General features: G+C 37.9%; 1 protein-coding gene across 1 annotated transcript in view; it reads left to right on the forward strand.

Annotated features, from left to right (window-relative positions):
- MEGF9 (multiple EGF like domains 9) overlaps positions 1-17315 on the forward strand; it is an 85640-nt gene that overhangs the window by 36347 nt on the left and 31978 nt on the right. Inside the window, exon 6 of the mRNA XM_055302194.1 lies at positions 9299-9500. Within this exon, the coding sequence (XP_055158169.1) occupies positions 9299-9500 (202 nt within the window). The remainder of the gene's footprint in view (positions 1-9298; positions 9501-17315) is intronic.

The following is a 17315-nucleotide window of genomic DNA, read 5'->3' on the forward strand; positions in this document are numbered from 1 at the left end:
TTTTTTGGAGGAAATGTGGCGGTAGAGTTCAGATAGAAACATAACTAACAAGAACTAGAAGAAAATGTAACGAGCAGCACTCCATTAGTGAAACATGTTATAAAGATGCAGTCACTAAAACTTTTTTTTTTCTTGCTATACTGGTACAGGAATAGACAGATCAAGTTAATAAATCAGGAACAGATTGTGATGTGAAAAAAATGTTAGTATGCCATATAAAAAGGGCCACAGTCTATTTAACAATTCACCAGTTGACATTTAGGTAATTTTTAGTTGTTAGTGATTATGAATAAAACTGTTGTAAACATTCAGTTATACTTACCTGCAAACGGAAGTTCTCATTTTTCTTGGGTAAATGTCTGGGATTAGAAATGCTGGGTCATATGGTAGGTGTAAATTTAAATTCATAAGAAACCACCGGATTGTTTTCTAAGCATTCCTGTTAGTAACTCGTAAGAGTTCTAGTTGCTCAGCACTGTTAACAGCACCAGTTATTTAAAATTCAACCATTCTGTTAAGGGTGTAGTAGTATATCATTATGGTTTCAGTTTGCATTTTCCTAATAAAAGATGTTGAGCATCTTTTCAAGTGTCTATTTGTCATACATACACATTCTTTGGTGAAGTATCTGTTCAGACCTTTCCCTTGTTTTAAAATTGTAGTTTTTTACTGTTAAGTGCTGAGAGTTCTTTGTATATTCTTGACACAAGTCCTTTGGCAGAAATGTGATTTGCAAATATTCTCCTAGTTCATGGCTGTGTTTTCATTCTCTCAGTAGTTTTGTAAAGTGCAAAAGTTTTAAATTGCGATAAAGTCCATTTTATAAATTTTCCTTTTATGGATTTTGCTTTAGGTGTTGTATCTAAAAGTCCTTTGGCCAGTCCAAGGCCAGTCACATTTTCTCCCATGTTTTCTTCTAGAGGTATTTGTAGCTTTACATTTTACATTTGAGGCTATGAACTATTTTGAATTAGGTTTTTTTGACAAGGTGTGAGGTTAGGCCAAAATTCAGGTTTTTTACATGGGGACACACAACTGTTCCAACACCATCTATTGAAAAAAAAAATCCTTTTCCCGTGAATTCCTTTTATACCTTGCCAAAAATTAGTTGATAATATTTATGAGGATCTATTCCTGGGCTGTTTAGTTCCATTGACCTTTGCGTCTTTTCTTTCAACAACAACACATTGTCTTGATCATTGTAGCTTTAAGTTTTGGAATGAGTTGCTGAAAGTCTTCCAACTTTATTCTTCTTCATTCAAGTTTCTTTACTTTTTCTTATTTATCTTAGAGTCAGCCTGTGAATACCTACCAAAAGATCCTGATGGGATTTTGACTGGGGTTCACTGAATCTGCAGATTTAGTTGAGATGTTGTGTCTATTTATTCAGGTCTTTTTTGTATATTTTTGCTCCAGTGTCTTACAGTTTTTTTATTTTTTTGTCTTATAGTTTTAGCATAAAGATCATGTATATATTATCGTAGCTTTATCTATATTTCATATAGACAGGTGACAAGAACTATCCACATTTTATAGATTGACACCCTGAACCTCAGAGCAGTGAGACTTATTGAAGGTTACAGAGCTGGTAAATGATCAGCAAAGTCTGGTTGTAAGACGTCCTGGGCCTTGGGGCGCCCGGGGGGCTCAGTGGTTGAGCATCTCCCTTTGGCTCAGGTCGTGATCCTGGGTCCTGGGATCGAGTCCCGCCTCGGGCTCCCTGCACGGAGCCAGCTTTTTCCCTCTGCCTGTGTCTCTGCCTCTCTCTGTGTCTCTCATGAATAAATAAATAAAATCTTCAAAAAAAAAAAAAAGATGTCGTGGGTCTGTCTAGTGTTGTTTTTTTTTTTTTTCTTTTCTACTTTTATAGTCAGAAGTTTCCTATAGTGAAAAGACCATGGACTTTGGAGTTCTTCAGTTTGAGTTGCAATCTGATCTCCTGTACCGGTTAGTTGTATGATTGTTGCAATTCTCTGAGATGTCCGTTTGTCCTTCAAGGCACCTACCTCACAGGACTGTGGTGAAGACTGAGGGGTGTGTACCCGTGACGTTTTCAGTGTGATGTTGGAGACACATGTGGCGTATGCTCAATAACCGGTCATATCATCTTGGTTATTAGTAGTAGTGAAAGCTGGTTGTTACAGTTTTTCCCAGAACTTGTCATTTTGTCTCATTAATTAGATGAATTGTCTTTGAATTGTGGAAAATTGGCAGCGAGCCAGGGACAAGCAACAAGAACATGGCCCTTAAGTGTGAGGCAGAAAAATTTCTACAACACCCATGTCTTTGTTACCCACTTTTTTTTTTTTCATGCATCTACTGTAAAGTAGAAGAAATGTTTGGGGACAGTGAATTGTGACTGGGAGTTTTAATGGATACATTTTTATTTTAAAAGGTAAAGCTTAACGCTTTTCTTTAAAAGCAGTGGCCTTACGGGCGCCTGGGTGGCTCAGTCAGTTAAGCATCTGCCTTCAGCTCCGGTCGTGATCTCAGGGCCCTGGGATCCAGCCCCGCATCCTGCTCAGCGGGGAGTCTGCTTCTCCTTCTCCCTCTGCCTTCTGCTCCCCCTGCTTATGCTTTCTGTCTCTGTGTCAAATAAATAAAATCTTAAAAAAAAAATAAAAGTAGTGGCTTTAAAACTTTCCACATTTCTGTGAAGTCTGCTTTAATGCAAGAAACTCATCAGCTCTCATACTGGGTTTCCCGGTTTTGCAAAGATTTGTGACCCTACCCTGGCATAACATAAATGTGAAATGTAATTTGAGTATCAGTGTTATGCTAGAGTAAGACCTTTTATAAAAATAAAAATTCTGTGTTGACAGTTCCTTTTCTCTAGAATGAAGCCCTTTCCAAGATTCCTTTACTCTAAACCTACAAAGATGGATATGGGCCTAATAAAAAGTACATTTTGAAATAGGTGTACCATATACTTTGGAAATCAGGCCTGGAGTCAAGACAGTATTATTACATGTTGTTGTTGCTGTATTCTTTTGATGTATAGGCAGAAGTTTGAATTAAATATTCCTACGGTTGATTCTGACAGTCATTTTTAAAATTTCTTTTCAATTTGAAAATCGAGAGATATTATTTTTGTAGATATTATCTTAGATTTGTGGAAAAGACAGACCAGACACATTCAAAATGGTTACACTTACGTTACTTCCCTGGTGTTTGTTTAAATAGAGTACAGTTTTTAATGATGGATCTCAACGGAACAGAAACAGTTGTGTATGCAAAGGGATGGGAATCCTATATATTTTTATCTTATTTTTTCTTCTTCTCCTTCATTCTACATAAGAGCAATTACAACCAAGTTGGAGCCAAAAGCAATTACAACTTAAGTTGGAGTCAAAGGAAAAAAGAAAAGATTCTACTTCTTTTAGTTAAATAACATTTCATTTATTTATTTTATTTTTTTATTTTTATTTTTATTTTATTGTTTTTTTAAGAGAGAAAGCACACTCCCATGTTCAGGAACTGGGGAAGGGGGGGCAAGGGGAAGGGAAAGAAGGAGAGGGAGGGAGTGAATCTCAAGCAGGCTACACTGTAGCTCCATTGCACGACCCTGAGATCACAACTTGAGCCCAAATCAAGAGTTGGTTGCTTAACCAACTGAGCCACCCAGGTGTCCCCAGTTAGATAGTGTTTTAAACCCTAAAATGTCCCACAACTTTTTGTGCAGTAACCAACTGAAGTATTTTTATATATATATTTTTTATTTATGATAGTCACACACACACAGAGAGAGAGAGAAAGAGAGGCAGAGACACAGGCAGAGGGAGAAGCAGGCTCCATGCACCGGGAGCCCGATGTGGGATTCGATCCCGGGTCTCCGGGATCACGCCCTGGGCCAAAGGCAGGCGCTAAACCACTGCGCCACCCAGGGATCCCCAACTGAAGTATTCATCAATTCTTGCTATTTTAATTGTAACACTAGCTTTGCAAAAGACTTCAGTTATTAGGTGGGTCCCCTGTGACTTTAGTGTCACACAGTCCAGCTAGAGTAATTGCTTGTAGGACACCAAGGCTCTCTTCTTGCAAAATCTAAGGATATAGTTAAAAAAAAAAGAAAAGAAAAAAGAAAAGAACATGGTCTAGCAAAACCTCATTGCTTTTTTCTTTTAATATTTTGTTTATTTTAAAATTTATATCCAATACAATTTACTCATATTGTATTCAATTCTATTAATGCTTTATTTTTTTTTCTATTAATGCTTTAAATTTTGGTTATAAGATTGAGTACTAAGCCTTGATAGATTTTAAATACATGTCTCCTAGCTTTTGCTTCTTTGACATTGAACAGAAGATGCGTTAACAAATATTATAGTACATTTTGTATGTCTTCTGAATATAGGGGAGAATGAAAAGCTTTGGAATAGCCTAGAGCAGTTTTAAAAAAATATTCTTAATTTTTTTATTCTTTTGAAATCTGAAGATACTGAAAGCAAGAGTGAAATCATTGTTGAAGGAACAAAAAGGAGTCAGAAATTTAGTTTTGCAAAGGTATTTTCACAATTTTGCAAGAGGCTATAAACAGAATTTCAGTCTATATTCCTGAACCAGATTCCTGTGAGTGCTCTGTGTGTTAGTTATATTTACAAGTATTTTTCCAGTATCTATACATAAATGCAATACTTATTTTGTAATCAATTTAGTTCAGCAACAGTGCTCTTATCAATTAACAGTCTTTGTTCTATGACATTTGCCTCATGAATTGACAGGGGACATAATTTTTTCATTTTCTTATTTCACATCTTTCATTTACTGCTTTTATAGTTCTTTTTTTATCTGCAAAAGGCTAACACACTATTGTACCAAATTGCTTGAGTTTCCAGACATCATAGTTCATTACAGTAGTCAGAAAGGACTTCAAAAAGAGGCAGAGAGACAGAGATCACAGTTAATATTTTTCTAAAAACTACCATCAAAGTAGTTGCAGATACCAAAACACAATAAAAATTCTCTAGAGGATATGATGGATGTTTTACTGAGCAGTGACCTGAGGTGGTTCAAAGCTGAACTTTAGTATGTGCACGGAGACGGTCTCTTACCAGTACAGGTGTTTGTGCACAGAGAGTCAGGGAGCTTATGGGACTTCTAAGCAAAGTTACTCTATATTTGTTTTTCATTGCTGAAAATGTTCATCTCTTGACCCTTGGTGAGGAATGTTTGAAAAAGTTCAATATTTGATTTAAATGCAGTGATTGCTTTGGGTACTTTTACTACAAAATCATCACGTAAGTTCAAGTTCTCAGAGAAAAATCCCGAGTTACTGTCTCTCCTCCGGGCCTCTATATTTCTATTTTCAAACAGTTTGGCACCAGATTTTAGTTTCTTTTTCTTCTTTAGGCATCAACTCAGTGCTGTTCAAAGTATTTCATTGCTCTTCAGAAGCCAAACAAAAAAGAAAAAAATATTGCCAAAGACTGCCATCTCTCTGCTAACATTTATGATACTTTTCTCTAATTATTTATCTATAGAGCTTTCCCAAGAGTCACAGGACATTGAGAAAAAACCCACAGCTCCAATGACGGAGAATTTACTTCATATGTACTCTTAGGCAACCAAAGGAGATTTCTGGCATTTCATCCAGACTTGTCCGTGATTAGTTTTTGTGTCCTCTTCGTACTGTTCCATTCCCATCAACATCCATCCTGGTGACTTACCATCTGTCATGTCACTGACTCCTTTGTGCTGCTTTGTTGTCTAAGAGTCTACCTCATTAAGAAGTCCGCCCTTCGTCTCTTGTTCTTGGCTATGGGTCCTTCCCACTGCTTCTGTCAATCGAAATTCCTTTCTTCTCTCTCATATTGCCCACCTCCTAGTAAACTGCATTGTTTCTGCATTAACTCCTGTCTGGTTCTATATGAATGTCAAGAACCGTGAAGACTCCGAGCTTTTACTCTATTTACAAGCTGACAAGTTATCCTGACACAATGTATTGCAGATTCGTGGTGCTTTACCTTTATTACTGTTTCCCATACTATTCATTTAACTTGGATCATTTCGTTTGAGGTCAATCCCTGGGATAGGGCCTCAGATTCTGAGCTCCAAACAGAAGAAATGCACGTGTTCCCTGGCATTTGGTATGCTTTGCTTTAACTTCTGTTCCTTTGGTTAATTTGAGGAAGAATGTTAATGTGATAGTGCATTTTGTCTTCATAAATCAACCCCCTTTCTGGGGCTGTCTCTCTTGCTGAATTTTTTGCCAGGTATTCCACTACTGTTAGGACGATTCATACAAGGGGCATATAATCAAATAAATGCTCTTTTTTGTCCTCTCTAAAACCACATACTCAACCCTTTTGTGTTCATCATTGTATTCGTAGGTGCCTATATCGGTAATATGTGGAGCCCAGGATACATAGGATACCTCTCATTTTCTTCCTAGATAACTACAACTTGGATTTTTGAATGTTGGGACACTAATTTTATTTCCTAAATATTGTCAAAAACTGCCATAGTAATAAACCCAATCGTAAGCTTTCTTATCCACAGGGTACAACAAAGCTGTGTCCTATGAATCTGACATCTGACTTGTGTTTCTGTTATTTTATCTAGCATCTCCTTCTTCCAGCTATTGTATTGCATATTGCAGCACTCTGACCTACCTCTAGCTCAGGTGTTGGGGCCGAGTGTAATAGGTACTGTATTATGCCCTGTTTATAGGCAAGAAAAGGAAGGCACAAGGTTAGTTAACTTGTCTAAGTCCATAAAGTTCGTAAAAGAGAGAGCTAGATTTAAACCTATAGTTGTCTGCCTCTGTAGTCTGTACTCATAACTGCTTCACTTTACTGCTTCTTCAGATTATTGGCATATAAGAGTTACAGGTAGGAGATGTTCTCTTAGATTCACGCCAGGGGTAATAAGAGTTTGTGGAGGAGTAAGTTTCAGCTGATTCCTGAAATAGGGAATAGGTTTGAATATGTGGAGAGTGGAGAGCATTTCAAGGAAGACACAGTGAGCAAAGGTCCAAAGATTAGACTAAAAATATGTTCAGAGGATATTGAAGAGATTAGCTTGGCTCCATAACAGTAATAAATAGCTAGTGAACTTGATTAGTACTGAAGTTTCCCCATTAGAACTTTACTGGAAAAAAAAAAAAGGTTTTTCCTCAAAATTTTTATATTATTTTCTTTTTTAAAAAAGATTTTATTTATTTATTCATGAGAGAGAGAGACTGGCAGAGACACAGGCAGAGGGAGAAGCAGGCTCCGTGCAGGGAGCCCGACGCGGGACTCGATCCCAGGACTCTGGGATCACGCCCTGGGCTGAAGGCAGGCGCTAAACCGCTGAGCCACCCAGGGATCCCCTGATTATTTTGTTTAAAAAAAAAATACCCATCTCATTGATTGGGAACACTGATTCAGGTTTCAGATGGAAGTACATTAGCAAGGAAGTAATAGAATAAAATTCTCGGCCTTAGACTTTTTTCTTAACCTATTCACTTTTTTGAGCTGGGTCTGCCCACACTAGCATAGTCGGTTAGTTTAACTTGTGATGAAACTGGTCCGGCAGGAGGAATTGGATGTATGTGGAAATTCTGCCAGATTTGGAAGGAAAATGTTATTTTAAGCGTTCTGGTCATTTTTGGTGGAGTGAAGGTCTTACCATGAAGTTGTCATTGGCAGGTTTGCAGGCCACTAAACGTGGCTTCCTTATTTACAAAAACCACACATACACACACAGATACACACCAGACACTAGAAATAAAGTGAAAACAAGTAACTCTGAAAGAAATGTCACGGTTACGTAGCCTAGTAAAACAAGACAGTTGACTGGGAGGGGAAACTGATACCTTTCCTAAGTTTGGGGCTGAAGAAATCTTAAATTCTTCTCTGGGATTTTTAACTAATTCACCACCCACTCTTGGATTAGGCATAAAGGAAATCACTCACCAGCATATGTATATTCATCCATCTGTCTTACGTATTAGAAGAGATGGAGAGAGCAAGGAAAGAAGCCGACCCCAAAGTTTAGGAACTGATGAAGAGTGGGAGGTATGGCGTTGGTATGGGTGCGGCCACGTGGGAATTCTCTGTGGAATCCTTTACTTTGACTGGTGTGGATAAGCTGCTTGTGATGACATTAGGAATTTTCATTTCCTTTTCCATACTAGAGGAGCAGAAGCCTTTATAACGTTCTCTTAAGACCCTGGATTTGCAGTTATTCAGTAACTTTTAAAAAACCATCAAAAATGACATTAAAGATAATTTTTTCCAAGCTAAATAGTAATCAATGTAACACCATTTCATATAGTTCCTTACCTACTCAGAAGTGTAATTTGTACCATTGATTTTTTTTTTTGGGGGGGGAGGGGGAGCTTATTAAACCTAGGTTTGCAGCTGTTTTGGAATTAGGGCTATTCCTAAACTGTGTACAAGATTTTATACAAGATTTTATTTTATCTGCAGTTGACTTTGCTCATTTTTGACATGCTCACAAAATCCTGTGTTGATACTGTGTCCAACCATGTTGAAAATAACTTCTTGATAAAATGAATGTAAACAATAGCAAAAACCAAATTTGAGTTGACCTTTAAATATATCTACATTTAAAGGCTAAAGCCAAGGACTTTAAAATATTTTCGTCCACAGAACTCTTTGAAATGTAGCTAAAGGAAAGTTTATTTTCTAGATCTTGTAACCTAGGGAATAGATTCAAACTGTGATTGGCTTTAGCCCACCGATCAGGATGACTGTGTAAACTTTCTCATCTAGGATTTATTGTTCATCCTTTCCTTACCTTAAAGTGTCAAGTCTCCCTGAATTCCTTCCTGGGAAGAGCATATTAGCTTCTGATTCCAGCTGTAGCACAATTTTGTCTGACTAGTGTGAGTTACCACAGTAAACCATTGGAGCCTTAGGCTTTTGCTGCTCTGCAGTGGGACTATTTATTATTTAACACGTTGCCATTTCCAACCTCTGCTCTCCCTGCCGTGTAGGTAAGCACAGGCCCTGCCTTTAGAGGTTTCCAGTCCTGAAAAACTGAATAGTATAAAGGACTTCCCCCACCCCATATTGGAGTGTAGGGTAGGGCGAGAATATAGAGAGTACTGGCAAGGGCATTGAGAATGTTAGCTTTATATTTATGAATGATGGATAGTTTTACATACTTTATACATTTCCCATCTTAAATAAAATAAACGGGACAGAAAGTGAATTTGAGCCAGAATTAATTTTATCCATCCTTACAAAATTGTCATCAACACTTATTAGGAAAAATACAATAGGGTTCATTTTATTAAGAAAACATTAAATCTTGGTTAATAATGTCTCTTTCCTTCTTGCCTTCCTAGAATATGCATGTAACTGCTCTGTGGTGGGAAGCCTGGATGTGAATCGCTGCAACCAGACCACAGGGCAATGTGAGTGTCAGCCGCATTATCAAGGGCTTCGCTGTGACAGCTGCAGGGAGGGCTTTTACCTGAATCTCACTTCTGGGCTCTGTCTGCCATGTGACTGTAATCCATACGGAGCCCTCAGCACGATCTGCAGCAGGTAAGCAGCAGAGGGCGGAGCGGATGTTATTTTATCAAGGAAAAAAAAAAGACTCTTGTTCTCAAGGACCAGAGTGGTTTAAATAAATAAATGGGAAAAGGGGCATAGATTTATAAAATATTTCATATACTTTTATTTTTCTCCTTTTGTGTATTATATTTAATGTCAAAATGAAAAAGCCTCTAATTTACTGATTTAGTTCTATAAAAGCTCCTGGGTCACCATTTTTGTTTTGTGACAATTTCTCTAATTTCATGGAAAAAAATTATTGAGAAAGCAGCCTCCTTTCTGGAAGTGATAACTTCTGGCATTTCCAGTGGAAATGTTCTTGTTATGTTTATTCACATGCCATTGGAGTTTCGGGAAACTTACCCTTTGCTTTATTTTTTCTCTTATCCAAATGCCGGAACTGTTTCTTTGCATATCTCAGGCTTAAAGTCAGTAATATCCTAATTTCTCTAACTAGTGGGGAAAAGACTGGTTTGATTAAATAGGAATTGTCTGGAAATTATCTTCAAATTAGTATGTTATTTGGAGGCAATTTAATATAGCCAAACAGTGTCCCACCATCTGAGGATTTCCCTTCTACTACATTGAAAGTAATTATTCTTTAACCTCGTATGAGGCAGCTAGCTCTTTATGGACCCCAAATCTAAAAGCTGAAGAGGCAGTGTTATGTAATGAACACAAGCTTTACAATCAGTCTAGCCTGGATGTAGATCCAAGATCTGTTGCCACTTAGGAACTTTGTGCTTTCAGCAAGTTACTACATTTCCCTGAGTCTCAGTTTCTCCTCTAGGTTGTTGTGAAGGTGAAATGAATAGATGCATGTAAAATGCCTAGCACACATCACGTAATACATTCTGGTTTCTTTTAATTTCAAAGGAACACTAAATGAGGGATTATTTTTTTTTTAATTTTTCTAAATTTTTTATTTATTTATGATAGAGAGAGAGAGAGAGGCAGAGACACAGGCAGAGGGAGAAGCAGGCTCCATGCACCGGGAGCCCGACGTGGGATTCGATCCCGGGTCTCCAGGATCGCGCCCTGGGCCAAAGGCAGGCGCCAAACCGCTGTGCCACCCAGGGATCCCTATTTTTAAAGAACTTTTAGCTCCTTGGCAGAAAAATTTCTTCATACTCAGCAGTAGTTACCTTGGATGCTTTATAAATCATACTGTACTCATGATACACAGTATTGTATGATATTGTACCTCTATTAAAAATATGGATGTGAGGGATCCCTGGGTGGCGCAGCGGTTTGGCGCCTGCCTTTGGCCCAGGGCGCGATCCTGGAGACCCGGGATCGAATCCCACGTCGGGCTCCCGGTGCATGGAGCCTGCTTCTCCCTCTGCCTGTGTCTCTGCCTTGTCTCTGGCTCTCTCTCTCTCTGTATGACTATCATAAATAAATAATTAAAAAAATTTTAAAAAACAAAACAAAAAAAATATGGATGTGAACTTGATTAATAAGTTTATGATTTCAGATGCAACAATAGTGCTTATGATGGTTGGTATTTCAAAATAGCTATGTGTTGTAATCTTTCCAACTCTTTTTACGTGGGTTTTTAAATCACAGGGATACTTAGTGGCCGAGGAAGAATTCCTAATTAGAATTCCAAGCCCAGTGTCCTTATCATCATGCCGTAGAGCTTCTATAATGAGAAAACTGATAATCATTCTGTTATTTGAGGCTGAGAATATAGTAGTTACTTATCATTGCTCCCTTTGCTCCCCTGCTCCCCTAAAAACATGCTTGCACAAGACATCCTGAGAAGGCTTGACTTTCTCGCCATTTTCAAAGATGAGATTTGGAGAAGTTTGTTCATTCTAATATCTAATGGCATGACTATTGCTTTAGAATAAGATTCTGCAAACACATTTTTTCTTGAGCACTTTGGAGAGATAAAACAGTGTTTACTTCTGGGCCAAACTGCTTTATTAGAGGAGAAAGAAATAAGGGGAGCACTGAGAGAGAGTTTTAAAAGCTGGAGAAAAGGGAAAAACATTAATTATAAAATTCATGTAATACCTTACTGTTTCCAATGATCTTTTATAAAGTATTTCTTTTTTAAAAAATTTATTTATTTAAGAGAGAAGGAGAGGGAGAGCATGCATGTGAGTGGGGGGAAGAGCAGAGGGAGAACATCTTCGAGCAGACTCCCTGCTGAGCGCTGAGCTCAAGGTGGGGCTCCATCCCATGACCCGTGAGATCTCGACCTGAGCTGAAACCAAGAGTCAGACACTTAAGCGACTGAGCCACCCAGGCACCCCTATAAATTATTTCTGATTCCCCCCCCCCCCCCGACAGTTAATGTCGTTAAGTGACACAGGCTTAAACACTGTTCTGAAAATAGGTCGCAACTAGAGAGTAGTGGAAAATGCATTGGACTAGTAACTCAAAGATCCAGGGCAGGGGTCTGTAAACTACAGCCCTGAACCAACTCTAACCCACTGCCTGTTTTTGTAAATAAGGTATTGGTACCTTGGAACACAGGTGCACTCATCCATTTACATATTACCTATGACTGCTTTTGTGCTATAGTAACAGAGTTGATTAGTTGCAACAGAGACCCTATGGCCTGCAAATCTAAAATACTGTCTGGCTCTTTAAGAAAAAGTTTGCCAGCTCCTGGTTTGGGGTTCCAGTCCTGGTAGATCTTGCAGGGTAACCATGTAGCTTTGGGAAAGTCACTTTACTTTTTTTAAGCACTTGTCTTTTAATTTGTGAAGTGGCAGTAATAATCCATATCCTGTTTCTCTCCTGTATAGAGTTGTTTTGTCTTAATGATCAAACAAGAAAATGCATGTGTAAATTTTTACAATCTATACTTTCTGGATAAACAATAAAAATAATTCTAGAAACCGTTTTTTGAGCATGTACTATATGCTAGGTCACTGTGTTAACTGCTTTATATGCATTATCTCATGTAAGTCTTAAAAAAACTCCCTTGAGGAGAGCCCTGTTATTTTCCTTTTTTGAACATGAGAATCTTGATGTTTCGAGGGAATAGTAAACCTGCGTAACTTTACACACTAAAGCTACCATCAACCCAGTTGAACAAATGTAATAAGCCAGTGCTTACTCTGTGAAGCAGAATGACTTCACAATTACACAATTGTTTTTCTTAGTAGAAAGCCTCTTAGTATTTAACCCAAATACCCTAGGATGTTCTTATCTCTCAGTTCAATGTGTTTTGGCCAATGGTTATATAAGAAAAATTTGTATTTATATTCCGGAAACTCAGTAATACCATATACAGCATTTTAAAGTAACTTGTGGGGAAGTCTTGTGTCAAATTCCAATTGTAATGAGTGTAATGTCACAATCACATGTAAACAATTTGTAAAGTGTACCACATGTCAACAAAGAGGATGTGCAGCATGTTACTGCGTATTAGGCAACTGGTAACAAGCATGGGAATTGCTGTTGATCAGGAAGTGATTTTGTAAGCATTTTACATCCTTACAGGGGAGTTTGCTACTTATTTATAGGTGCTTTACTGTGTTTTAGTTACACTTTAAGAAGTTGGTTAGTAGTTTTGGGTTGATATGTAATGAATTAAAATTTACAATTACAATTTATAATAATTTTCACTTGAAATATTGGAAAATAGGTTCTTTTTTGGCATTTCTTGTAGAATATATGATTTTCAGTAATGGATGAATGGATGATTGATGTTAAGCAGGAGGTGGAAGATACCTGTGTTATTATTACTTAATCTGTATGGACTGTTTTCTCTGTGTACCCGAAGGGTTGGTTCTATTGTCCTTAGTAGGTCTTTTTTTTTGGGGGGGGGGATGAGTAACGTAATTTTAGAATACCTGCATACAGTCAAAGTATGTTGATTTCTCACATCTTTACCATCATCTTCCAACTGACATCTGAAAGGACCTTGCTTCCCTGCAGCCCTTAAAAGTCATGCCTGTTTCCTCTCTCTCACTCCTCTTATTTCTGGACCTGGAGTCGGAATAGATGACCTCCCTTGCTCCTCATTGCCACTTCGAGTGCTCTCCTTTCTCCCTTTCTAAACACGCTGCCTCCGAAGCTCATAGCAACAGAGCATGCTGTTCACCCTCTGTGTTGCTGTCCCCCTACGGGGTACTACCCCTAACGTCTCGCACATGGCTCACTGTTGTCTTTCTGCTGCCACATCTGTCAAAATCCTGGTTGATTGAGGTATCTGTAGATGATCTCAACAATGTTTGGCCTTTCCATTTTTTCACCTCTCTTCCAATTAGCATTCCTCCTTGCTTCCACGAAGCTTTATTTGTTTTACTTGCCCTATTTCTTGATTGCCTATGGCCTTAAAGATAGGTATGTTAATTTTTTGAGATAAGTCCATTATCCTTTCCTAAGAGTTACTGCAGAGTAATATTTAATTTAAAAAATTTTAACAATGTTTTTCAGAATGTCAGGCAATTTTTTTCAGAACAAACAGCACATCATTGAAGTCCTTTAAAAACCTATACTCAAAGGAAGTCTTTAGAAGGAAAGCTCAGGAGCTCTAAACCTAGCTGTAAACATTGCATTTCTTGCTACCAGAAAGGAAGTTAAATTGACATAAGCCCAGAAGAACAGAAATGGGAAGTTGCAGGACTATGTACTTTGGCAAGAACATGTGGGTAAAATATGAGGAAACACCTCTGTGTTCTGCTCTGCTATAAATTATATACGAGTTAAGAAAAAAGGAAATTGTAGGCAAGTAGTGTATGTGCAGTAGAAAGGAAGTAGAATCTGAAATTAGTGACTTTGATTCTATTCTTGGTTTAGGCATTCACTAACTACATGACCTTCACTGAGATATCTGACCTCAAAAAAAAAAAAAAGATATCTGACTTCTCTGAGCCTCAGTGTTTTCATCTGTAAAATGATATATGCGACATGAAGGATTTTTGTGAGACTTATTTTGTGTCTGTGTGTCCACTTACATTGTGCCTGGCACATAGATTCACCTCAAAACTCCCTAGAGGTTGAATCTATTTTTTTTTAAATATTTATTTATGATAGTCACAGAGAGAGAGAGAGGTAGAGACACAGGCAGAGGGAGAAGCAGGCTCCACGCACCGGGAGCCCAACGTGGGATTCGATCCCGGGTCTCCAGGATCGCGCCCTGGGCCAAAGGCAGGCGCCAAACCGCTGCGCCACCCAGGGATCCCGAATCTATATTTTTTTTTTAAATGTGAAGACTAGAATTGGTGACTCACCAAAGAGGAGGATCAAGTCCACCTGTCTTGTGCATGAGGGAGGGATTGGGTATTTGTTTTTGTTGGTAGGCTAAAGAAGAAATTGTTCATTTTAACAGGAAAAAAAAAAGTTTATTTTCTTCCATTTTCACATATTAAACCTCTTAAAATTGGACAATCTACATATATCTATCTATCTATCTATCTATATTTTTTTTTAAGAGAGAGAGCATGAGTGGGGAAGGACAGAGGGAGAGGAAGAGAAAGAATCTTAAATAGGCTCCATGTCAAGCTTGGAGCCCAAATGAGGGCTCGATCTTACAACCTAAAATCGTGACTTGAGCTGAAATCAGAGTTGATCGCTTAACCAACTGAGCCACCCAGACGCCCCAATGATGTATATTTTTTAAATAATAATGATAGTTACAGTTAATCAAATACACACTGGGCACTATCCTAAGCCCTTTCTTTGCATGTAGCACTTGATTTAATCCCTACATCAGCCATATCAGGTAGGCACCATTATAATAATTCTCATTTGCACAAGAAAAAAATTGGAAGTTAGGCAAATTGCCTAACTTACGATGTAATGACCAGTAAGTAAAAGCATTGGGATTGAAACATTTGCAACTTGGATCTAGAGTTTGGGATATATTAGATTATAGAATTGGTGACTCACAAAGAGGAGCAAAAATTTTGGAGTAAAACAATATTGCTTTTGCTCTTATCTAGAAACCTATAATCTACACTGGACTAAAGGGCATAAAACTATTAGAAGCCAATACAAAGCAGTTTTTTTTTTCCAAAACAGTTTTTAAATATATGCTTAGGGATGCCTGGTGGCTCAGTGGTTGAGCATCTGCCTTCGGCTCCGGGCATGACCCTGGGGTCCTGGAATCGAGTCCCGCACTGGGCTCCCTGCATGGAACCTGCTTCTCCCTCTGCCTGTGACCCTGCCACCCCCCTCTGTCTCTCATGAATAAATAAAGTCTTTTAAAAAAACTTCTTTAAAAAATAAATATATACTGAATTTCTAAGTAGAATAGAGTGGGAAAATAATAAATTGAAGTAATAAGGAAAAAGGCTTTTCAGAGGAGGTGGGAACTGAGATGAGCCTTCTCAGTTATGATCTGGGAAGGGCTGAGAAGAAGACCTTATCGGAAGGAAGAAAAACATGCAAATTCAAGTGCATTTCCTAAGATTATACAAGGAGGTAAGAAATCTGATCTAACACCTCTTCAAATTCTTTTTCTGTTTCCACGTCCCTGTTCTCTTTTTAGGTATAAATAGAAGTAGAAAAGTGGACTCAATTCTATCCTGATTCTCTTGGACATCTAATGGCCATGGAACAAACATCTGGCTTTTAAAAAATTCATCTCCCTATTCTTTATGCTCCTATATTTTCAGTGGGAGTTGCCCTAGTGAGGGTAGAACTTGGCTACGGGAGCCAGATGTGGGTTGAGCAATGTCTTTATGTGCAAACACAGAGTCCTTTATGTACTGACAGATGGCCACCCCCTCACAGCACCATTGGTGTTCCAACCTGTTTAATTGGGAAAGAGTTGGTCTATAATGTTTTAACTTTTCATTTTTTGCTTTTGCAATGCATTTTTAATGTTTTCCTGATTTATATTTGGACATATGTTTAATAAGTGGGTGGAGAAATCAGATAACATCTTATCTCAAAAATCAGCTTGCTTAGTGAGAGCCTGAAGCTCTTACTACAGCCCTTAAAATATTGTCAGGACTGGTTTTATATTTAGGCAATTATATACTGATTTGAGTTTTTTTTAATGCATTCATAGTATGTTAGTATGCAAGGTGCATCATTTTAGACTCTATAAGATAACAAACAAGTTCTATAGTCGTGTAATGTCCTTTTACGTAAAATCTGTGGTTGCTGCTGTACAGTGAGTGTATGTTGAAATATTTATTATTTTGCATTTTAATTATGGGAATATGCCCCAGGACAGAGGGCAGAGTTTTACTCATGAAGTCAAATTATAATGAAATAAATGTCAAATAGAAAGATGGCAATCCTCTGAGGCTCATGTTCACATGGGGCTCAGAAAATCCTCACTTGTGTCATAATTGGGAGTAACAGCTGCTTGTGTAAACTCTTCTTTATTACTCTGCATATAATTCTGGGAGATCAAGGAAAAGTTATTTGATTACGAGAAATAATTAACAATTGAGAAAAGCTGTATCATTTTTATTCACTCATCTCATTTAATAAAGGCATTGCATCTGCCAGCTATGTGTCCGAAGACATTATCAGTGGAGGCCAGAAATGTAAACAAAATACGAGTATTCACAAAGTGCACAGGAGATTCAGGGAAGTCGTAAGAGCCAAAGTTGCATCTAAATTGAGACCCAAAAGATGAGTAGAAATTCATATGAAAGAACAAGCCATCTTCAGTAGAATGCAAGTGCCTCATTATTTCTCAAAGGCAAGAACGCCTGTTAGTGATGGAGAGGAAGGGTTGAAGGAGAGTGGACAATGATAAGAGATGAGACTTTTGTCTGTTTACTGTTGTATCTCTAACACCTAAAACAGTGCCTGGCACAAAATAGATTCAGTAAATCCTTGATGAATGAATAGAATGAATGAATGAAGAATAAACAGAGC

The sequence above is a fragment of the Nyctereutes procyonoides genome, unplaced genomic scaffold, assembly GCF_905146905.1.
Source record: "Nyctereutes procyonoides isolate TBG_1078 unplaced genomic scaffold, NYPRO_anot_genome, whole genome shotgun sequence".
Lineage (NCBI taxonomy): Eukaryota > Metazoa > Chordata > Mammalia > Carnivora > Canidae > Nyctereutes > Nyctereutes procyonoides.